This window comes from Boleophthalmus pectinirostris, unplaced genomic scaffold, assembly GCF_026225935.1.
Source record: "Boleophthalmus pectinirostris isolate CB_2022bp ecotype Guang Dong unplaced genomic scaffold, ASM2622593v1 HiC_scaffold_12, whole genome shotgun sequence".
Lineage (NCBI taxonomy): Eukaryota > Metazoa > Chordata > Actinopteri > Gobiiformes > Gobiidae > Boleophthalmus > Boleophthalmus pectinirostris.
Genome location: NW_026571018.1, coordinates 33,578,280 through 33,599,058, shown reverse-complemented (window position 1 = coordinate 33,599,058; position 20,779 = coordinate 33,578,280). Strand labels below are relative to the sequence as shown.

The 20,779-nt window shown below is 39.1% G+C and overlaps 1 protein-coding gene across 1 annotated transcript in view; it reads right to left on the bottom strand.

Moving 5' to 3' along the window:
• The window catches only part of LOC110172779 (gamma-aminobutyric acid receptor subunit beta-2-like), a 188,554-nt gene extending 179,781 nt beyond the window's left edge, over positions 1-8,773 (bottom strand). The window contains exons 1-3 of the mRNA XM_055148663.1: positions 8,691-8,773; positions 8,461-8,561; positions 7,923-7,990 (exon numbers count right to left, since the gene is read on the bottom strand). Coding sequence (XP_055004638.1) covers positions 7,923-7,990; positions 8,461-8,561; positions 8,691-8,773 — 252 coding nt within the window. The remainder of the gene's footprint in view (positions 1-7,922; positions 7,991-8,460; positions 8,562-8,690) is intronic.
• Positions 8,774-20,779: the final 12,006 nt, after the last annotated feature.

Here is a 20,779-nt window from a genome sequence, read left to right as displayed (position 1 = left end):
ACCGAAATATTGTGATATTGTATCGTCAGTGTTCTCAAAATAATACCATAGGCCGGGGTGTCAAACTCATTTTGGTCCGGGGGCCATATCCAACCGACTTTGACCTCAAAGGGGCCGGATCTGAAAACTCATGGTATATATACCTCAAAAACAGCAATAAGTTCAAATATTTGTGCAGAGAAACACAAATCTATTACAGAAATCTTTTTTAACTGATGAACTCTTTCTTTTACAAAATATTATAATATTATGAACAACCTGAAACTTTAAGAAAAATGCAATTTCAACACAATGTTTTAACATGAACTTGTCTGCAAATATGAATAAGTCATTTTTTTCTTGGAAAATCCTGCACTCGGCTCCACTTTTCTCATTTTTGACATTTTTCTGATGAGGGTGTCACGGTCAACAGTCAAAACGATCGTCCTTTAAGAGCGTTTGGAAAGAGCCAAGTCTTCATTTGTACTGCTCTGGTGGGAGGGGCCACGTACAGATGCGCTGGAGATGCTGCTGTGATAAGCGATGCAGAAAATTACCAATATTTTAACAGAAAATATCATTTAAATATTTTAGTAGAAAATCAGCCGAGGGCCAGATTAGAGGTCTCGGAGGACCGGATCGAGCCCCTGGGCCGTATGTTTGACACCCGTGCTGTATACCATCACAAACCGTCCCTTACTATATCGCGGTTCACCTTTCGCTGCCTTGTGTTTCGCGGATTTTTTTTACAGATTTTTTACAGTGTATGAACGTGCATTGTGTTCCTCCCCCTGTGTCCTGATTGGCTAAGGGATTGTAGACCACTGTCAATCAATCTCGTCCATGCCGTGTCTCCTGTACAGTACAGAATGCATTCATCTGCCAAATTTACATAAATGTTGGATCTGTATCAGTGTGATTCTGAAGTGCTGTATATTTGTAAGTTTTCTACCCGACAAAACCCACAATGTCGACGAAAAGTTCTGCACCAGCTCCTGCGGTCGCACCCAAAAGACAGAGGAAGATGTAACCACTGCACAAAAAGCTGGACTTCTGGACACGCTGAAAGAAGGTAGAAGTTACACGGCTGTGGCAGAGTCCTGCATCGGGTCGGGTACCCGCTAATAGTTGCTGAAACGGGCGGGTTTTAACGTTTTGGAATTATGCGGGCGGGTAGTGTACTACTTCGCGGATTTCATCTATCGCAGGTTATTTTTAGATTGTAACCCCCGCGATAAACGAGGGACCACTGCATATCGAATTACAAGTCTCTTTGCTTAAATTAACAGTTATGGCGCGGCAATAGTTAAAAAAGACAGAGGGAACTACATAGACCATGATCCTTTGCTCCATTTCGGTGCAGACTACAAGAAGAAATAACAGTTCTAAGCACTTTTAAGTCTGAGTTCTTTGGATTACGTCTTGTCAAGGCTTTTTAAGGAGGATTTAAGGAAAAAGCAGCATATTCACAGTTTTGTTAACCTCCACAAAATATCGCAATAAATATCGTACTGTGAGATGTATATCGTGTGAATATCGTACCGAGAGATTTGGATATTGTTACATCTCTAATCGTGAGCTTTCCCACGATATCGCAATAAATATCACGAGACTTGGATATCGTTACACCCCAAGTCAGAATGTCTGTTTTTCTGGGTGTTTCTGAGCTGTAAAAAACACCTGTAATTGAATAGATGCAAGGTTGAGCTGTTTAATGTCATACTGTGGAACATTCCAAGCAGAGCAATGACATAGAAACTAAGAAACAAGCAGGTCACACACCCACAAACCTAAAAGTTACACAGCGCACTTTTAAACGAATGTGATATCTGTGAAGTATTTCTTGTGTAATTTGGTTTTGTTTATTTTTACTTGATAAAAAATACAGAGTTACTCCTTTATGTGGTAGAATATGAAGGACGGTTACCAAAAACCCTCAGGCTGTTCCATATTTTAGATCCTCTGTATAAAACACTAAACTGAGACTGTCGTACAAATTTCCTATTCCTATTTTCTGGACGGTTCTCTTCTCTTAGTTGATGGAACCCAATAATAAATCATTCAAAAGGCTTTCAACATTAATCACAATCTAACCAAAATCGCAAATTGAATGGACACAGTGGACACAAACAAATAGCAGTGCTACAATTCTCAGTACTGCCCTGTATTTTAATTCTGTACAAACATGTTCAGAAATGGGGTTCATGTATTCATTTGCAACTTCATATCTCGCAATTCTCAGGAACCCTTAACCCTTTAGGCGCCAGAGGGTTTTTATTTTTTTTCCTAAAATATTTTCAATTTTGACATCTTAGTCCTGGTTTAGTCCTGGTTTAGACCTGGTGTAGCTCTGGTTTAGTCCTGGTTGAGTGCTTGTTTAGTCCTGGTTTAGTCCTGGTTTAGTCCTGGTTTAGTCCTGGTTTAGTCCTGGTTTAGCCCTGGTTTAGCCCTGGTTTAGCCCTGGTTTAGACCTGGTTTAGTCCTGGTTTAGGCCTGGTTTAGTCCTGGTTCAGGCCATGGTTCTGTCCTGGTTTAGCCCTGGTTTAGCCCTAGTTTAGTTCTATTTTCATCCTAGTTTTGTATTAGTTTAGACCTGGTTTAGATGTGGTTTAGACCTGGTTTAGTCCTGGTTTAGATCTGGTTTAGACCTGGTTTAGACCTGGTTTAGACCTGGTTTAGTCCTGGTTTAGTGCTGGTTTAGTCCTGGTTTAGGCCTAGTTTAGTTCTATTTTCATCCTGGTTTAGTATTAGTTTAGACCTGGTTTAGACCTGGTTTAGTCATGGTTTAGTCCTGGTTTAGACCTGGTTTAGTCCTGGTTTAGTGCTGGTTTAGTCCTGGTTTAGGCCTGGTTTAGTCCTGGTTCAGGCCATGGTTCTGTCCTGGTTTAGCCCTAGTTTAGTTCTATTTTCATCCTAGTTTAGTATTAGTTTAGACCTGGTTTAGACCTGGTTTAGATGTGGTTTAGACCTGGTTTAGACCTGGTTTAGTCCTGGTTTAGATCTGGTTTAGTCCTGGTTCAGGCCATGGTTCTGTCCTGGTTTAGCCCTGGTTTAGGCCTGGTTTAGTCCTGGTTTAGGCCTGGTTTAGTCCTGGTTCAGGCCATGGTTCTGTCCTGGTTTAGCCCTAGTTTAGTTCTATTTTCATCCTGGTTTAGTATTAGTTTAGACCTGGTTTAGTCATGGTTTAGTCCTGGTTTAGACCTGGTTTAGTCATGGTTTAGTCCTGGTTTAGACCTGGTTTAGTCCTGGTTTAGATCTGGTTTAGTCCTGGTTTAGAGCTGGTTTAGACCTGGTTTAGACCTGGTTTAGTCCTGGTTTACTCCTGGTTCAGGCCATGGTTCTGTCCTGGTTTAGCCCTGGTTTAGTTCTATTTTCATCCTGGTTTAGTCTTGGTTTAGTCTTGGTTTAGACCTGGTTTAGACCTGGTTTATCTTGAATGAAATTTGACACCCTATTTTGCAAAATCGTCCCTTTTTTTGTTCAGAGCGACATCTTGTCAACTGAAGTCGACAGTGGCACCTAGAGGGTTAAAATGTGAACTTTGATTTTTTTTAAATAAATAAATAACACCATGAAACACCATGGAGCACATCCTGTATTACCAAATGACATCACAAGGTGGAACTTGAGAGAAGAACACAGCCTAAATATGCAGGATTTGTGTGTTAAACATGAGTGAGTGAAATAAAACACAACTCCACGTCTGTTTATGACGAGGAAACAACATTATAACAGATCATAAAATAGCATAACATGGGCCCTTTAAACTACAAACTATCCTTTATCTAAACTGATACAAGAACCTTTTATAATTATTCCCCATTGCACAAAAGTGAATCTGCACAACGTCGTTCCTGTTGAGATCTATAAATCCAGGGAAAGCGCCTGCCAAAACACAAAGTCCGAGCTTGCAAACTGAGTCCTTTGGTCCAGCTGCCAAAAATACTCTTCTATATAATGATTTTCTGACACCAGCATGAATCAAACCACGACACTTCCAACACCAGCAAGACATAAAACTCCAAACACTATAGTAAATGTTTAAAGGCTGCATATTACACTGTTTTATGATCTACTGTATGTTGTAATGTTGTTTCCTCATCACAAACAGACCTGGAGATGGAGTTGTTGTTTTATTCATGTAAGTTTAACACACACACTGTAAATTTAGGCTTAGTTCTTCTCTCAAACCGAAAACATAACCTTGTCGTGTCTAGTTTTTAAACTCCATACACCGTCACTAGAATCATTTAGATCAGGGGTGTCAAACTCATTTTGGTCCGGGGGCCGTATCCAACCGACTTTGATCCCAAAGGGGCCGGATCAGAAAACTCATGTCATATAAACCCCAAAAATAACAATAAGTTCAAATATTTGTGCAGAGAAACACAAATCTATTACAGAAATCTTTTTTAATTGATGAACTCTTTCTTATTATAATATTATAATATTATGAACAACCTGAAACTTGAAGAAAAATACAATTTCAACACAATGTTTTAACATGAACTTGTATGTAAATAGGAATAAGTCAATTTTTGTTGTGAAATCCTGCACTCGGCTTCACTTTTCTCATGTTGGACATTTTTCTGATGAGGGTGTCACGGTCAACAGTCAAAACGATCGTCCTTTAAGAGCGTTTGGAAAGAGACAAGTCTTCATTTGTGCTGCTCTGGTGGGAGGGGCCACGTACAGAGACGCTGGAGACGCTGCTGTGATAAACACCACAGAAAATTTACAATATTTTAATAGAAAATATAATTGAAATATTTTAGTAGAAAATCACCCAAGGGCCACATTAAAGGTCTTGGAGGGCCGGATCTGGCCCCCGGGCCGCATGTTTGACACCTGTGATTTAGATCAAACATTTCAAACTCAGGCCCGGGCTCCAAATTTGGCCCGCGAAATCATATCAAACTTGAATTAAAACTACATCAGACTACAGATAGGCTATAGAGCAGGGGTCTCCAACCTTGTTCCTATGCCGAGCTACTTTTACAAAACAAGAATGCCGGAGAGCTACTCATTTTGGGGGTCGCAAGAACCTGAGAAAGAATAAGAGTCATGGCGAGCTTTAGATGGGGTTCAGTTAGAAGCTTGTAAAACATAAACCATTATCCAGCCATTCATGCAGAACTCGGGCAGCCTGATTCATCAGCCAGTTTCACTTCGTAGAAACCAAACCGTCTGACCTCACAGCATTAGGATTTGTTGGCTCAATATAGCAATGGAATAACTAACCACGGGACTTTCGGCTTTTTTACAGGGTCCAAATCTTCATTTACAGAGCCTTCCAAAAGACTGGCTTTTTTAAATATTTATTTTTACAGAGTTCATGTAACTCCTTAGCCTGATTCATCAGCCAGTTTCACTTCACAGAAACCGTCTGAACCTCGCAGCTTTAAAATTTGTTCGCTCGATGGTAGGCAGGTACTTTTTTAAATTTAACCAATCGCTGCTATTTGGTCGTGATGTATGTAATGCGCCACAACGGGGTTAACTGGTATATTAAGCTTTTCCCACATCCTGTAGGAAGAAGGACAATAACGTCTTACCGCTTGATAAACTTCACCAAACATTGTCTTTGTTCCAGCTTTAAATCTTCGATCTCGGGAATCGTTGCCAACACAGAATGTATGACTCTTCGCTGATTGGCTGGTGCCCGAACTCGCACTTCTAGGGTTTTTGCGAACTGTCTAGTGTATTTTGATTCCTGACCTAGTCGCTGCAGAGAAATAAAATTGAGCAGAGACACTAGGTGGCACCAGCCTGGCTAGAACTTCGGCATCAAGATGATAAATTTACACTGGTAAATAATCAGATTTTAGTTATTCAGCACAATATTTATATTGCGAGCTACTTGGAAGGGGGTGGAGAGCTAGTGGTATCTCCCGAGCTACAGGTTGGAGACCCCTGCTCTAGAGATATTATTTATTTAAAATGTTGTTATTATTTTATATTTTGCTTGTTCTGGATTCAATGTTTAAGCAAAACTATTAATAAACATTTATTTTAATAAGAAAAGTTTTCAAATTACATATCTCGAAAGAAGAGAAAACATACTCTACTAAAGCTTTTGTTTAGTAGAGATTTTGGCGTCTCTACTAAACAAAAGGTAAAAAGTAGTTGTTAACTTGAAATCTACAACTTTATGACCTCACGAGGAGGAAGAGAGCATTTTGAGATTTGGAGACAAAAACAAACTGATATTAAACCAAAACATGTGTGAATGAAACAAAACACAACTCCAGGTCTGTTTTTTGAGAAGATAACAACAATGTGATTTAACCCTCTAGACGCCACTGTCGACTTCAGTTGACAAGATGCCGCTCTGAATAAAAGGGTGATTTTTGCTAAATAGGACCAGGACTAAACCAGGTCTAAACCAGGTCTAAACCAGGATGAAAATAGGACTAAACCGGAACTAAACCAGGACTAAACCGGGACTAAACTGGGACTAAACCAGGTCTAAACCAGGTCTAAACCAGGACTGAATCAGGACTAAAAAAGGATTAAAGCAGGACTGAACCAGGACTAAACCAGGTCTAAACCAGGACTAAACCAGGACTAAACCAGGTCTAAACCAGGTCTAAACCAGGTCTAAACCAGGACTAAACCAGGACTGAATCAGGACTAAAAAAGGATTAAAGCAGGACTAAACCAGGACTAAACCAGGTCTAAACCAGGTCTAAACCAGGACTAAACCAGGACTTAACCAGAACTAAACCAGGTCTAAACCAGGTCTAAACCAGGATTAAACCAGGACTGAATCAGGACTAAAAAAGGATTAAAGCAGGACTGAACCAGGACTAAACCAGGTCTAAACCAGGTCTAAACCAGGACTGAATCAGGACTAAAAAAGGATTAAAGCAGGACTAAACCAGGACTAAACCAGGTCTAAACCAGGTCTAAACCAGGACTAAACCAGAACTAAACCAGGTCTAAACCAGGACTGAATCAGGACTAAAAAAAGGATTAAAGCAGGACTAAACCAGGACTAAACCAGGTCTAAACCAGGCCTAAACCAGGACTAAACCAGAACTAAACCAGGACTAAAAAAGGAGTAAAGCAGGACTGAACCAGGACTAAACCATGATGAAAATAGGTCTAAACCAGGTCTAAACCAGGATTAAACCAGGTCTAAACCAGGACTAAACCAGGTTGAAAATAGGACTAAACCAGGAGTAAACCAGGACTAAAATGTCAAAATCACACGTTTTTGGAAAAAAAAAAAAAAAAAACTCTGGCGCCTAAAAGGTTAAAGCAAGAGTCAATTTTGGGTAATACTAAACCTTTAAAAAAAAATGAGAAAAACCACAACCAAATCTTTTATATTAATTATACACTATTAAAATTCTTCCACTGGGGCAACAATTCACCAGCCACTTGCTCCTCACAATCCTGTTCACTTCCAACCCACAGCAGCCCGCAGTTCCCTTTTACCGACACTAGGAGGCGCACTTGTATGAAGCAAAAACTTGCACTTGCCACACATCCACCGCACACAAGTTGAGCATGATGACAGCCTAGTGCAAGCCACGTCTAATTAACTCACGTCGTAATGAGAAACATCTTTACGGGTATTACGTGTCCGGGAACGTAATTCAGGCCAGTGGAGAGTACGCGTGCTCCAAGTATGTTGTTGATTTTGCGGGTAAAATGACAAAAAGTATTGATTGGAAAGCGAATGAATCCGGTTTACGCACGGCTAAAACAATGCGTAAATCATCGTACGTCAATCAATAAGGGGAAACTCGGGAGGGAAACGGTGTGCAGTGCCTTCAAACCAAACGATTAAAGCAGCGTTGGAGCAGTCACAGCCACAGAGGAGCGAGGGGAGCGAAAATAGAGGCAGTTATATAAGTTGCATTAGCAGGGGTTTCCCCGTTAGTTTGGGGAGACACTGGATTATTGGAGAGCTTTTGCGAGAATGGCCTACTTACCATGTTGACTTCAGATACCATGTCTATGCTGGCGATGTCTATGTTCATGCCTACACCAACGGGGGCACCTTAAACAAACGTAAAAACATAATTAAAACTACGTTAATTCGCTAAGACGCAAAGAAAACGACAAGAAATCCACGTGAAAACTTGTGTCTTGCTCGTTTGGGCAGCGAAACGTGCTCTTTTCACGTTTCAAAAGCTACTTAAAGGAAAAACAACTAAAAAAAAAAAAGTTGTTGACGTGAAATGAGTCAACGTAACTACAAATCTTTACAATTTGAACGGAATCGAGTGGTTTAAATTGGCGTGTCATTTCGTAGCGCTTAAAAAAAATGATCACCCAAGTCCAATTTACATGTTGTTTTGATTGGATTTGTCACCCCGTCCTGAAAATGGCACACGGGGGATGAAGGGATAACACGCGTTTTTTGTTTCTTTTTACGTGTCCAATTTTCTTTACACGCACACGGCGCTGCCACACGAGCTGACAAGACACTGAATGTGGTGATTTTTGTGATTTTATACGTGTATTTACCTCCGAAATCGGGTCTCAATCGTATATCGTAACCTTTCAGTAGTCTGTCCACTGTTTCCTTCACCAATGTCATGTTACTTGGATCGTGGACGCCGCCAGGACTACGGGACAAGACAATAAAGCGAAGAGTTAAAGCTAGCAGTTCTTGTTTAGTTAATTACTACGCTGGAGCTGTGATATAAACGTCCAAACGAGTGGAGACGCGTACGCTTACCCGTCTTTCCACTTACCTTTGCGCGCACACGGCAGCTACAACGAACGCGAAGGACCAGACGACAAAACACCTCATCCTCCGTAGTCTCAAAAGCGCCATACTTAGCTTTTAGTGTTATTTCTTTTTACTGAAGACACGCGAGGTCCAACTTATTCTTGCCAGTGCAGTAATTCCAATGCCGGGCGCATGCGTATTCCCGACCACAACATGAAGAAAGCAGCCAGCGAGCCGCCAGCGCTGCTACTGCTGCTGCCGCTGCCGTAGTGGAGAGACGCAGCGAGGGGTAGGACGGGACCCGGGGAGAGTCGAGAGAGGGGTTTGAGTTGCGACGGGACGGGGGAGAAAATGCGAGGCGCACGGGGAAAGCCACAGAAGAGTAACGCGGTAGTAACGTGGAAGTCAATGGTCCGATTCCCCCCGGGTGGACAGTGTAGCGTGGGTGGGGTTTTCTCGTGCTTTGGACACGACACATCAAGCGCTCTTCCGTCATTGAGCAAGGCACTTAACCCCGTCTTGCAACCCTGGAACCCCCTTTTTTATTTATTTACTAATACACTTTACTATTTGAATCATACCCAGCTGCACAATTTACTTAAATGATTTGTTAAAAGAATACAACAAAAACCCTAAGATGATTTGATTATACAGATGAATTAAGCATCCCGGGACGCATGGAGAGCTTGTGCGTAAAAGTTGTGCGTAATTGCGCATGGACTTGGACTCATGCTGACGCAAAAGCTGATGTAGGGGCAGAGTCTCGGTTGGGTTTTGCAGCTTCTTTGGTAAAGAAATAAGACTTCTGCATATTTTATTTTGATTTATTCACTTTTGTCTTAAAGGTGCACTGTGTAACTTCTGAGGTTGGGCGTTCTCTACTTGCTTGTCTCCATGGAGATGTGATTTCTTCGCCTGGAATGTTCACAGCTGGGAATTAAACATATCTCCTTTGCATTTGTTCACTTTTTTGCATTTTAGAGCTCAAAAATACCCTCAAAAATATGAATTCTTACCATGTGCAGGCTTGCTTCTCCATGGATCTGACCATTACCCTGTCCCAAATGTGATTAACAAGTTTATTTCAATACTGCGGAAGAGCCTTTCAATATCTCCATGGAGACAAGCAGGAAGCAGGTGGCGAACCTTCCACCTGAAAAGTTACACACCTGAAAAGTTACACAGTGCATCTTAAAGAACATTCTTCACTTAGGTACATTTTACAGTGTGTACTTTTTACTTTTACTTCACTACATTTGAGAGCAGGTATTTCTACTTTCTACTCCACTGCATTTTTCGACAGGACTGAAACATAAAAGTACTTTTCGTTCGATTTTAGGGGTTATTTTACCATATTTTTAGCATCATGACTAAAGGTTTTGAGTTCAAGCTTTGGCTTTCAGCAAATAAAACTAAAAAAACACTAAATTCACTGAAAAAAAAGAAGGAAATGATTCGTTTTGCTACTGCTACTATCGAAATGTGTATACGTTTTCACTACATTTAATACTTTAGCAAAACCTGTGTGCAATACTTTTACTTTTTACTCTTAAACAGATACTAAACATGTCATATTTTTACTTAAGTAGCTTTCTTCATGTGATACTTTTACTTTTACTTAAGTATTTCATCCACCAATGCCCTTAACCCTCCGCGCTATTTTCTCGCGTAATGGGCGCTTGGCTGATTCTTTGCTCCAACAAGCGCACGCATCGATCCCCCCGTGCGCTCACTCTTTCTTTCGGGCCCCTGACCAATAAACAGCGAGCAGGGAGCGTGGCTGGGCGCGTTGGAGAGGAAAAGCGCCTCGGGGTTAAAAGCAGGGAGCAGATCCGGAGAAGCCAACACTCTCTTTCTCTTTCTCTCTCTCTCTCTCCTCTCTCACAGTCCCCGCTGCAACTCCGCGCACGCACCGGTGGGCAGGGGACGCGCTCCGCCGTGTCACACCCGGGCGCGAGTCATGGATACGGTGGGTGCTGAGTGAGTGAGTGAGTGAGAGGCGGGGTGACGGCGGGGAAGTGGGAGAGCTTCCGGGACATGTCAACAGGAGCGGTGGAATGTGCGGATGCTGTTTCCATACGCTGCGTAAAAAGTGATTGAGTGTTCCGTGTAAAAATGAAGGATTGCTGCTGAATTATTGACCGCGTTTGACCTGAGGGAGGCGCTGTTATTAACAATGGCAGTCAGAATCAGCGTGTAGAAGTCAGTATGATTTATTTAAGCCCAGCTGCATCAGAAGTAAAAGAGAAAGTACAGTGCGTTAATATTGGAGAGGTCTATGTTTTAAATTGTGTTAAGCTGTATAATGTTGTTTCCTCATCACAAACAGACCTGAAGTTGTGTTTTGGTTCATCCGCACATGTTTAATGCACAAACTCTGCAGATTTAGGCTGAGTTCTTCTCTGTTCCACCTTCTGATGTCATGTAGTAATACAGGAAGTCCTTACAACTTCAGTAGAATCATTTGGATCATTTCAGCCCTAGAATTGCCAAACTCTATTCAACTAAAGGTAAGAGGCAATTGTTTAAAACTACCTCTTCGTGACATCACAGCTGAGCATTTTGAGGTTTGGAGATGTAGACAGTTTACTCAAGAGTTACTCAGAGATGTGTGAATGAAACAAAACACAACTCCAGGTCTGTCTTGGAGGAGGTAACACCCAGAGCCCGACCGATATATCGTTTACCCGATATGTGCACATGGAGACATATCGGCTATCGACCTAAATCTTGCCGATATGGGTCGATAGTCCACATGGGCATGTCATAGGCGAGTTTCATTGTTGACAAAAGCGCGCGTTGCATGCTGGGAATTATTTTGGTCGGCGGCAATAAACACTAATTCAACATGACGGACAGAGCGAGAAAGCACGTAAAGGGTATTGATCCCGGTTATTTATCCACTCTAACGGCAGAGGACCCAAGACCATTTGACCAGAAATTGGTCATAAGCATCGATGGAGCCAAATCACCCTTTTTCAACCCCGACAAAGCCTGGACCAAACCAAATTTCTGGTCAGAATCGCCAACTACCTGGACAAATATTCACTTCGGGTGATATCCACAATGACTTGGTGGAAACTCCTGGGCCATTCACAGCAGAAAAGATGAAATCCTCCAAGAGTCTCGATGTGTTGTTGAACTTGTTGGAGTCCACCGTTTGCTAGGATCTTCTACGTTTGTTCTGCGAATGTTTGAAAGCCGTTTAATTCGCCGTTAGTGGTTCTTTTCACTCAGAATACGAAAAAGACATTTTCCTTCTTCTGTGCTTCTATTTGTGCATCCGATAATGCAGCAGGAATTTACCATTATCGGGGATAAATACGTGAGGTTACACACTGTGTTTGACCGCTATTGTGTTTCTTGCTTCCGACCAAAATATTTCCCAGTATGCAACACGGGCTTTTAATAACAATGACGTCAGCTGAAACTCACCTATACCTTGATATAAAACTTAGATTCTCTATATTATGTCCATTTAAATTGAAAAAATCGAATTTACAGACAGATAAATGTCCTGATATGTGGCGCTGCATCAGTGTTTATCTGCAGAGTAATTTGTCTGTGTTTGTGTCCACTTTCTGTCTTTAAATATGACTAAACTATGACTATGACTAAATATATTGGCTTTTACATCGGGTATTGGCTCCTCCATTTTATCGGCATCATATCGGCTGTAAAAGAAAAAAAAAAAAATAAATCCATATTGGTCGGACCCTAGTAACAACATTCTAACATGGCCAAAAACTCACAGGAGTCAGTTGTGCGTAATGCAGGACCTTTAACGTGAAAAAAATCTGTCACAATTTCTACTAAAAGACTTCTACTAAACTAGTTTTCCATCGTGATATCCTCATAATTCGCTGTTGTCCAAATGCAACAACAAATTCAAAAGTTTGTTATTTTTGTTACTTTATTTGTCACATTTAATCTGTGAAGGAATGTTGGAATTGTCGTCTTCTCTCCTCTCTGTACTTGACTTTCTCCGTGATCACTCTCTTTTTCTGTCTCCTGTCTCTCTCTGTCTCTCTTTCTGTTTTCTCTCTCTCTCTTGAAAAATGATCTTAAAAGTTTGTTATTTTCGTCAATATAATTACCACATTTAATCCGTGAAGGAAAGTTGAGTGGAACTGATTAAGGAGGATTTGCTCTGTTTGTGCAGATCATCTCAAATAGACTTTTTTAAATTAAGTCCCAGGATGGTACTGGTACATTTTACCATTAGTATCAACTATGAAAATACACTCATGAGGATGATTAAGAGAGTGATTTCAGTGTCAGGGTTGTCACCTGTCTAAACATCTCATGGACAACCAGTGTCAGATTATGAATGTGGATGTGTATGGCTAGGCTACGTGTAGGTGTGTCAGGTTTTAAACATGTCTGTAGAGGCTCTGTCTTTATCTTTTATTATTTATTGCTACCCTTGCACTGAGTGAGGACTGCACTCAATTTGTTACAATGATAATGAAAAAAAAAATTCTATTCTAGTCAAATTTTTTTGGCATGGAAAATGTATGTAGTTAAAAGCTTACTATGCAAAGTAACTGTAATCTAATTACACAATTTTCAACTGTAACTAGTTACATTGTTGCATTACAGTAATCTCTTACTTTATAACTAGTTACTATACATCACTATGGGCAACCAAGAAATAATATACAACTAGCTGCTTTTATTTTATTTTATTTTGTTCTTCGTTCCTCCCCTCACCTGTGGTCATGAGTTTTGGGTAATGACCGAAAGAACGAGATTGCGGATACAAGCAGTCAGGGTGGTTGGGTGCTCCCTTAGAGATAGGGTGAGGAGCTTGGAGTAGAGCCGCTGCTCCTCCACGTCGAGAGGTGAGGTGGCTCGGGCATCTGTTCCAGCTGTCCCAGCGGGAGGAGTCCCCGGGAGAAGACCCAGGACACACTGGAGGGACTATGTCTCTGGGCTGGCCCGGGAACGCCTCAGTGTCCCCACAGAGGAGCTGGAGGAAGTGTCTGGGATGAAAGAAATCTGGGAGTCCCTGTTTAGACTGCTGCCCCCGCGACCTGTTTTGTGTGTGTGTGTGTGTGCTGTGTGTGTGCGTGTGTGTGTGTGTGTAACACTCTTGTTACAGCTGGAATATAAATTTAAACCCAATTTTAAATAATTAAATGAGTGAATTAAATGAGTATAAACTGTCATCATTTGAACTAAATTAGACTGACAGTATGTGCTAGTATATATGTATAAACGGCTCAGTAGACCGTATAAATATAAACTGTATAAATGTAGATATAAACTGTATAAATGTGTATATAATGTATAATGTGTATATAAACTGTATAAATGTAGATATAAATGTATAAATATGTATATATATATATATATATATATATATATATATATATATATATATATATATATATATATATATATATATATATATATATATATATATATATATATAGTATAAATGTCCAGTCTGGTTGAAGCGCGGGAAACTCCATCCTCCTCCTGCAGACTCGCACGTACGCACCTCGGTCCTCGCGCTCGGGCAGCGCGTTGTCCACAGATAAACTTTAGAAATAATTTTAATATTATTTAGTTGATTTGTTATAAATACATATAAATGCGGCTCTTTGTAAGTTGAAATTTTTGCTGTAAGTGACATTAACGTTAATTATCTTCGGGTATGTTTGTTGTCAATAACCAGTGAAAAAGACGTTAACGTAAGCTGTCAGTTCACTAATGTTTAGTCCTGGTTTAGTCCTGGTTTAGTCCTGGTTTAGTCCTGGTTTAGTCCTGGTTTAGTCCTGGTTTAGTCCTGGTTTAGTCCTGGTTTAGCCCTGGTTTTAGTCCTGGTTTAGTTCTTGTTTAGTCCTGGTTTAGTCCTGGTTTAGTGGTTTAGTCCTGGTTTAGTCCTGGTTTAGTCCTGGTTTAGTCTAGTCCTGGTTAGTCCTGGTTTAGCCCTGGTTTAGTCCTGGTTTAGTCCTGGTTTAGTCCTGGTTTAGTCCTGGTTTAGTTTAAAAACTTTAAACATAATTTCAACAAAATTAGTTTTGTTTTATTTTTGACATTCCAGGAGTTTTGGCCCAGTGTGACGTCACGATTTCCAACCAGGATGTCAAATTTGAAACCTAAAATAAATATGACCCAAACTGGACAATTTTACATTTATTTATTTATTTTGTTTTGTTTTTTGTGTGTAAAATCTTAATGAACTTAACTTGTGTTTTATTAAAGTGAGTCGTGGAAACGAAACAAACAACACGAGTCTGATCATGTTTCTGTTCTATTGTCCTTTGTGTTTGGTGCTGTGTGTATATGTGTGTGTGTCTGTGTATGTGTGTGTGTGTGTGTGTGTGTGTGTGTGTGTGTGTGTGTGTGTGTGTGTGTGTGTGTGTGTGTGTGTGTGTATGTAAAGTCATACCTGTTATCTGTGACAAATCTGTGTTATAGTTGTTTTTCTTTTTCATTTACACTTACTACACTATTTGTATTTGACAGGGTCAGACTTGATTTTTTCACTGACTTGTTTTTTTTTTTTTTTTTTAGAGCAATATTGTGATTTAAAATGTAAAATATGACATAATGATCCACGAGTGTCATAAATTATAACTATATAACAGACACAAACACGTCTGTATTACTCAAAATTAATTCTTGTGAGTACCTGAACACACCTGGAGTTTTGGTTCATCCACACATGTTCAAGTAATCCTTTCGTATTAGTCTGTCTATATCACTAAAGCTCAAAAAACGCTCCGTTGTGCGGTAGTAGTTTTCAAGATAACAGCTACGTTTTTTCAAGTCGTCTCTAGGAAAAAGTTGAATTTACGACGCTGTACGGGCGCTCGGTCTCGAGAAAGGTGTGGTAAACCCGGTGACCCGCTGTTCCAATAATGCCGGTCTGCTCTGTTTCCGCTGGAGGCCCCGGCTTCAAAGAGCAGAGGAGATCAGCACCACGGACAGCTCCTCTCCAGCCAAACCCACAGCTCCTGCTAAAGCCGCGCTCTGAACACACACGCTGAATAATGGAACGAGAGGAACGCAAAGAGGTGTGAACGCCGGCTTGGTTAAGGATTTTACTATTCATATAAAATGCAACAGATCATTTTGGGGAAGAAACATCCATCTAATGAAGTATTTAAGTAGGAGTACAATGGTAAGCATAATTAGTAACAGTAGTAGCAGCAGTAGTGTAGTAGTAGTAGTAGTAATAAGGCAAGTTTATTTATTTGTATAGCAGTAGTTATAACAGTTATACAAAGATAAGTATCAGTAAGAGTAGTAGCAGCAGTACTGTAGTTGTAGCCAAAGTAGTAGTAGTAGTAGTAGTAGTAGTTGTTATAGTAGTAGAAACAGTAATTGTAGTAATAGTGGTGGTGGTGGTGGTACAGTACTAAATAATGTAAAGTGTGTGATGCAATGTGTGAATATCTTGAAGTAAGCAGGTTATGGCTTTAGTAACAGTAGTAGTAGTAGTAGTAGTAGTAGTAGTAGTAGTAGTAGTAGTAGTAGTGGTAGTGGTGGTATTGTACTAAATAATGTAAAGTGTGTGATGCAATGTGTGTGAATACCTTGAAGTAAGCAGGTTATGGCTTTAGTAGTTGTAGTAGTAGTAGTAGTAGTAGTAGTAGTAGTAGTAGTAGTAGTAGTAGTAGTAGTAGTAGTAGTAGTAGTAGTAGTAGCAGCATCAGCAGTTGTAGTAGTAGTAATATACAAGTTTATTTATTTGTATATATTAGTAGTAGTTATTACAATTAAACAAAGAAAAAGTATCAAAAGCAGTAATAGCAATAACAGCAGTAGCATCAGTACTGTATTTGTAGTGGAAGTAGTAGTAGTAGTAGTAGTAGTAGTAGTAGTGGTGGTAGTAGTAGTAGTAGTAGTAGTAGTGGTAGTGGTGGTATTGTACTAAATAATGTAAAGTGCATGATGCAATGTGTGAATATCTTGAAGTAAGCAGGTTATGGCTTTAGTAACAGTAGTAGTAGTAGTAGTAGTAGTAGTAGTAGTAGTAGTAGTAGTAGTAGTAGTAGTAGGTAGTAGTAGTGGTAGTAGTAGTAGTAGTAGTAGCAGCAGCAGCAGTTGTAGTAGTAGTAATATACAAGCTTATTTATTTGTATATATTAGTAGTAGTTTTTACAATTAAACAAAGAAAAAGTATCAATAGCAGTAATAGCAATAACAGCAGTAGCATCAGTACTGTATTTGTAGTGGAAGTAGTAGTAGTAGTAGTAGTAGTAGTTGTTGTTGTGTAGTAGTAGTAATATAGAAGTTTATTTATTTGTATAGCAGTAGTTATAACAATTATACAAAGATAAGTATCAGTAAGAGTAGTAGCAGCAGTACTGTAGTTGTAGCCAAAGTAGTAGTAGTAGTAGTAGTTGTTGTAGTAGTAGAAACAGTAATTGTAGTAATAGTGGTGGTGGTGGTGGTACTGTACTAAATAATGTAAAGTGTGTGATGCAATGTGTGTGAATATCTTGACGTAAGCAGGTTATGGCTTTAGTAGTAGTAGTAGTAGTAGTAGTAGTAGTAGTAGTAGTAATGGTAGTAGCAGCAGCAGCAGTTGTAGTAGTAGTAATATACAAGTTTATTGATTTGTATATATTAGTAGTAGTTATTACAATTTAAAAAAGTATCAATAGCAGTAATAGCAATAACAGCAGTAGCATCAGTACTGTATTTGTAGTGGAAGTAGTAGTAGTAGTGGTAGTAGTTGTAGTAGTAGTAATGGTAGTGGTGGTACTGTACTAAATAATGTAAAGCGTGTGATGCAATGTGTGTGAATATCTTGAAGTAAGCAGGTTATGGCTTTAGTAATAGTAGTAGTAGTAGTAGTAGTGGTAGTAGTAGTAGTAGTGTAGTAGTAGTGGTAGTAGTAGTAGTAGTAGTAGTAGTAGTAGTAGTAGTAGTAGTAGTAGTAGTAGTAGCAGCAGCAGCAGTAGTAATATACAAGTTTATTTATTTGTATATATTAGTGGTAGTTATTACAATTAAGAAACAAAGAAAAAGTATCAATAGCAATAACAGTAGTAGCATCAGTACTGTATCTGTAGTGGAAGTAGTAGTAGTAGTAGTAGTAGTAGTAGTGGTAGTAGTAGTGGTATTGTACTAAATAATGTAAAATGTGTGATGCGACATGTGTGAATATCTTGGAGCAAACAGGCTATAGAGTTTTAGATTCATATAAAACAGAAGTATTAATAGTAGTAGTAGTTGTAGTAGTAGTAGTAGTAGTAGTAGTAGTAGTAGTAGTAGTATAGTTACCAGCTAGAATCAAACAAAAATAATTACCAATAGTAGCAGCAGTAACGTACGAGTAGTAGAAGCAGTAATAGCAGTAATAGAAATAGACAATTTTATGTATTTTTATAGTAGTAGTAGTTATTACAATTAAACAAAGTTAAATATCAATAACAGCAATAACAATAACAGTAGTAGCAGCAGTATTGTAGTTGTAGCGGAAGTAGTGGTAGTAGGAGTAGTTGTTGTTGTAGTAATGGTGGTACTGTACTAAATAATGTAATGTGTGTGATGCAATGTGTGTGAATATGTTGGAGGAAGCAGGTTATCGATTTTTAGATTCACATAAAATAGTAGTAGCAGTAGTCGTTACCAGCTACAATTAAACAAAGGTAAAAATAAATAAATAAATAAATAAATACATAAATACATAAATAAAAATAGCAACAGTAGTAGCAGCAGTACAGTAGTAGTAGTAGTAGTAGTAATAGTAGTAATAGACCTACACTGCACTAAATATGTTAAGTACACTAAAGTATGGATGTTAAGATGCATAGAAAATGTAATAATGTATATACTAACATTTCAATTTGAAATACAAGTATCAACAGTAGCAGTAGTATCGTGTAGTAGTTATAGTAGGTAGTAGTAATGGTAGTAGTTTTAGTAATAGTAATAATAGTAGTAATAGTAGTAGTTACCAACTAGAATCAAACAAAAATACGTATCAATAATAGAAGCAGTAATGTACTAGTAGTAGTAGTAGGAGTAGGAGTAGGAGCCATAGTGATAGCAGTGGTAGTAGTAGTAGCAGTAGTAATAGTAGTAGTAGTAGTTATCAACTAGAATCAAACAAAAATACATATCGATAATAGCAGCATCGATAATAATGTACTTGTAGTAGAAGTAATAGTAGTAGTAGTAGTAGTAGTTTGTATTAACCTGTTACCACCCGCCTCATTTTGGTGTGTGCACAATGGTAAGACATACCCAAATGCCATAGCTTATTAAAAGAAAACCTTAGAACCCACATGCTTGTGTGAGGCACCATTTTAAAGCTTAGGCCTTCTAGTTTCTGTAGATATGTACATGAAGACTGTGAGTGCTGCCTAACCTACAGTACAGTCAATTAAAAATTGTATTTTTTTGCTTCGAAAAAACAATTGAAAAAAATAAAGGCCTTAGCTTGGTCATACTTCATGCTAGGCATTTGTGACTCACTACACTCATTGTTCAAGTTGTTGGCAACAACTGTGTAGAATTTCAGATCTCTAGGACAAAGGGTTTTGATGCTGTGAGCCTTTGTGTATACAAAATGACAATTCGGCACAAGATTGCCAGATTTGTGCCAAAATAATAATAATAATAATAATAATAATAATAATAATTGTTATTATTATTAATACTAATTCTTCTGAGCTTTAGGCATGTTTTCTCAAGAAAAAAAAACTAAAAGTAGCCAAAATTGTCTTCCAACTGGCAGTTCTGCTACTACTACTACTGCTCTCTGTGTCTCTCTCCTGGTCCCTCTCGGCTGCGCGTATAAACACAGGGTCCGTTTCCAATACAATCTGAATGTCCCACCCACCGTTTGAAAGCTCTGGTGATAGGCTAAAACAATATGTCAATCACTTTCTGGAAGATCCAATGACTGAAGAGATTTCCCGTAAACAAACTGATGACGCGTGCGTAAAGCCAGGAAGTACGTGAGTGCGTTAGCTTCTTCAGCGGCTTGTCCCACCTAAACCCCGCCACCGACAACAGCGGGGAGGGTCTCAGTTTGAAGCTAAGAGTGTGAGGAAAACAAGCGTACCCAAGAGCGGGAGAGAAAGGGAAGTGAGAGCGGGAGAAGAGGCGGAGAAGAGACATAATATTTTCATTCACGGATTCATCCACTCATACGGACGACGATTTTCTGGATTATTCCCCCACATGGAATTATTTTTTGGAAAAACAACTTGATATTCTTTTTCTGTGGATTATTACGGATTTATTGAGTACAACTTTTCATGGATTGAACGCGTTTTGGACCGACAGAACCGCTCAAAGGTAAGAAACGCGTATCTTATTCTTTGTTTATGATGTGAATTTTTAAATTCACATAAATTCGGGCTCGTTGTACGGCATAAAATGAATGATATAGGTTGTTTTATTGATAAATTAAGCTTTCAAACGATGTATGGCATGCCAGTAGTGAAAACAATAATGAAGGTGAATATACAGAGTGAACATTTTTTATTGGAAAATCGCCCGCCGGCGGGCGGGTGGATGGTAAGTGGTTTTAATAGTAGCAGCAGTAGTGCACTAACAGTCGAAATAGTAGTAGTTGTAGTAGTAGTTGTAGTATTAGTAGTAGTAGTAGTAGTTGTCGTAGTAGTAGTAGTTCAGTAGTAGTAGCAGTAATGTACTAGCTGTAGAAAGTCATACTAGTAGTAGTAGAAGTAGTACTAGTAGTAGTAAGTATCAGTAGTAGCAGCAGTAATGTACTAATAGTACAAATAGTAGTAGTAGTAGTAATATAGATCAATTGTAGCAGCAGTTATGTACTACTAGTAGTAGTAGTAGTAGAAGTAGTAGTTGTAAGTATCAATAGTAGCAGCAGTAATGTACTAGTAATAGTAGTAGTAGTGGTAGTAATAGTATAGATCAATAGTAGCAGCAGTAATGTACTACTAGTAGTAGTAAGTATCAATAGTAGCAGCAGTAATGTACTAGTAGTAGTAGAAGTGGTAATAGTAATAGTAGTAGTAGTAGTACTCATAGTAGTAGTAAGTAAGTATCAATAGTAGCAGCAATAATGAACGAGTGGTAGAAGAAGTAGTAGTAGTAGCTGTAGTACCAGTAGTAGTAGTAGCAGTAGTAATAGCAGTAACTAGTGTCATTGGTGTA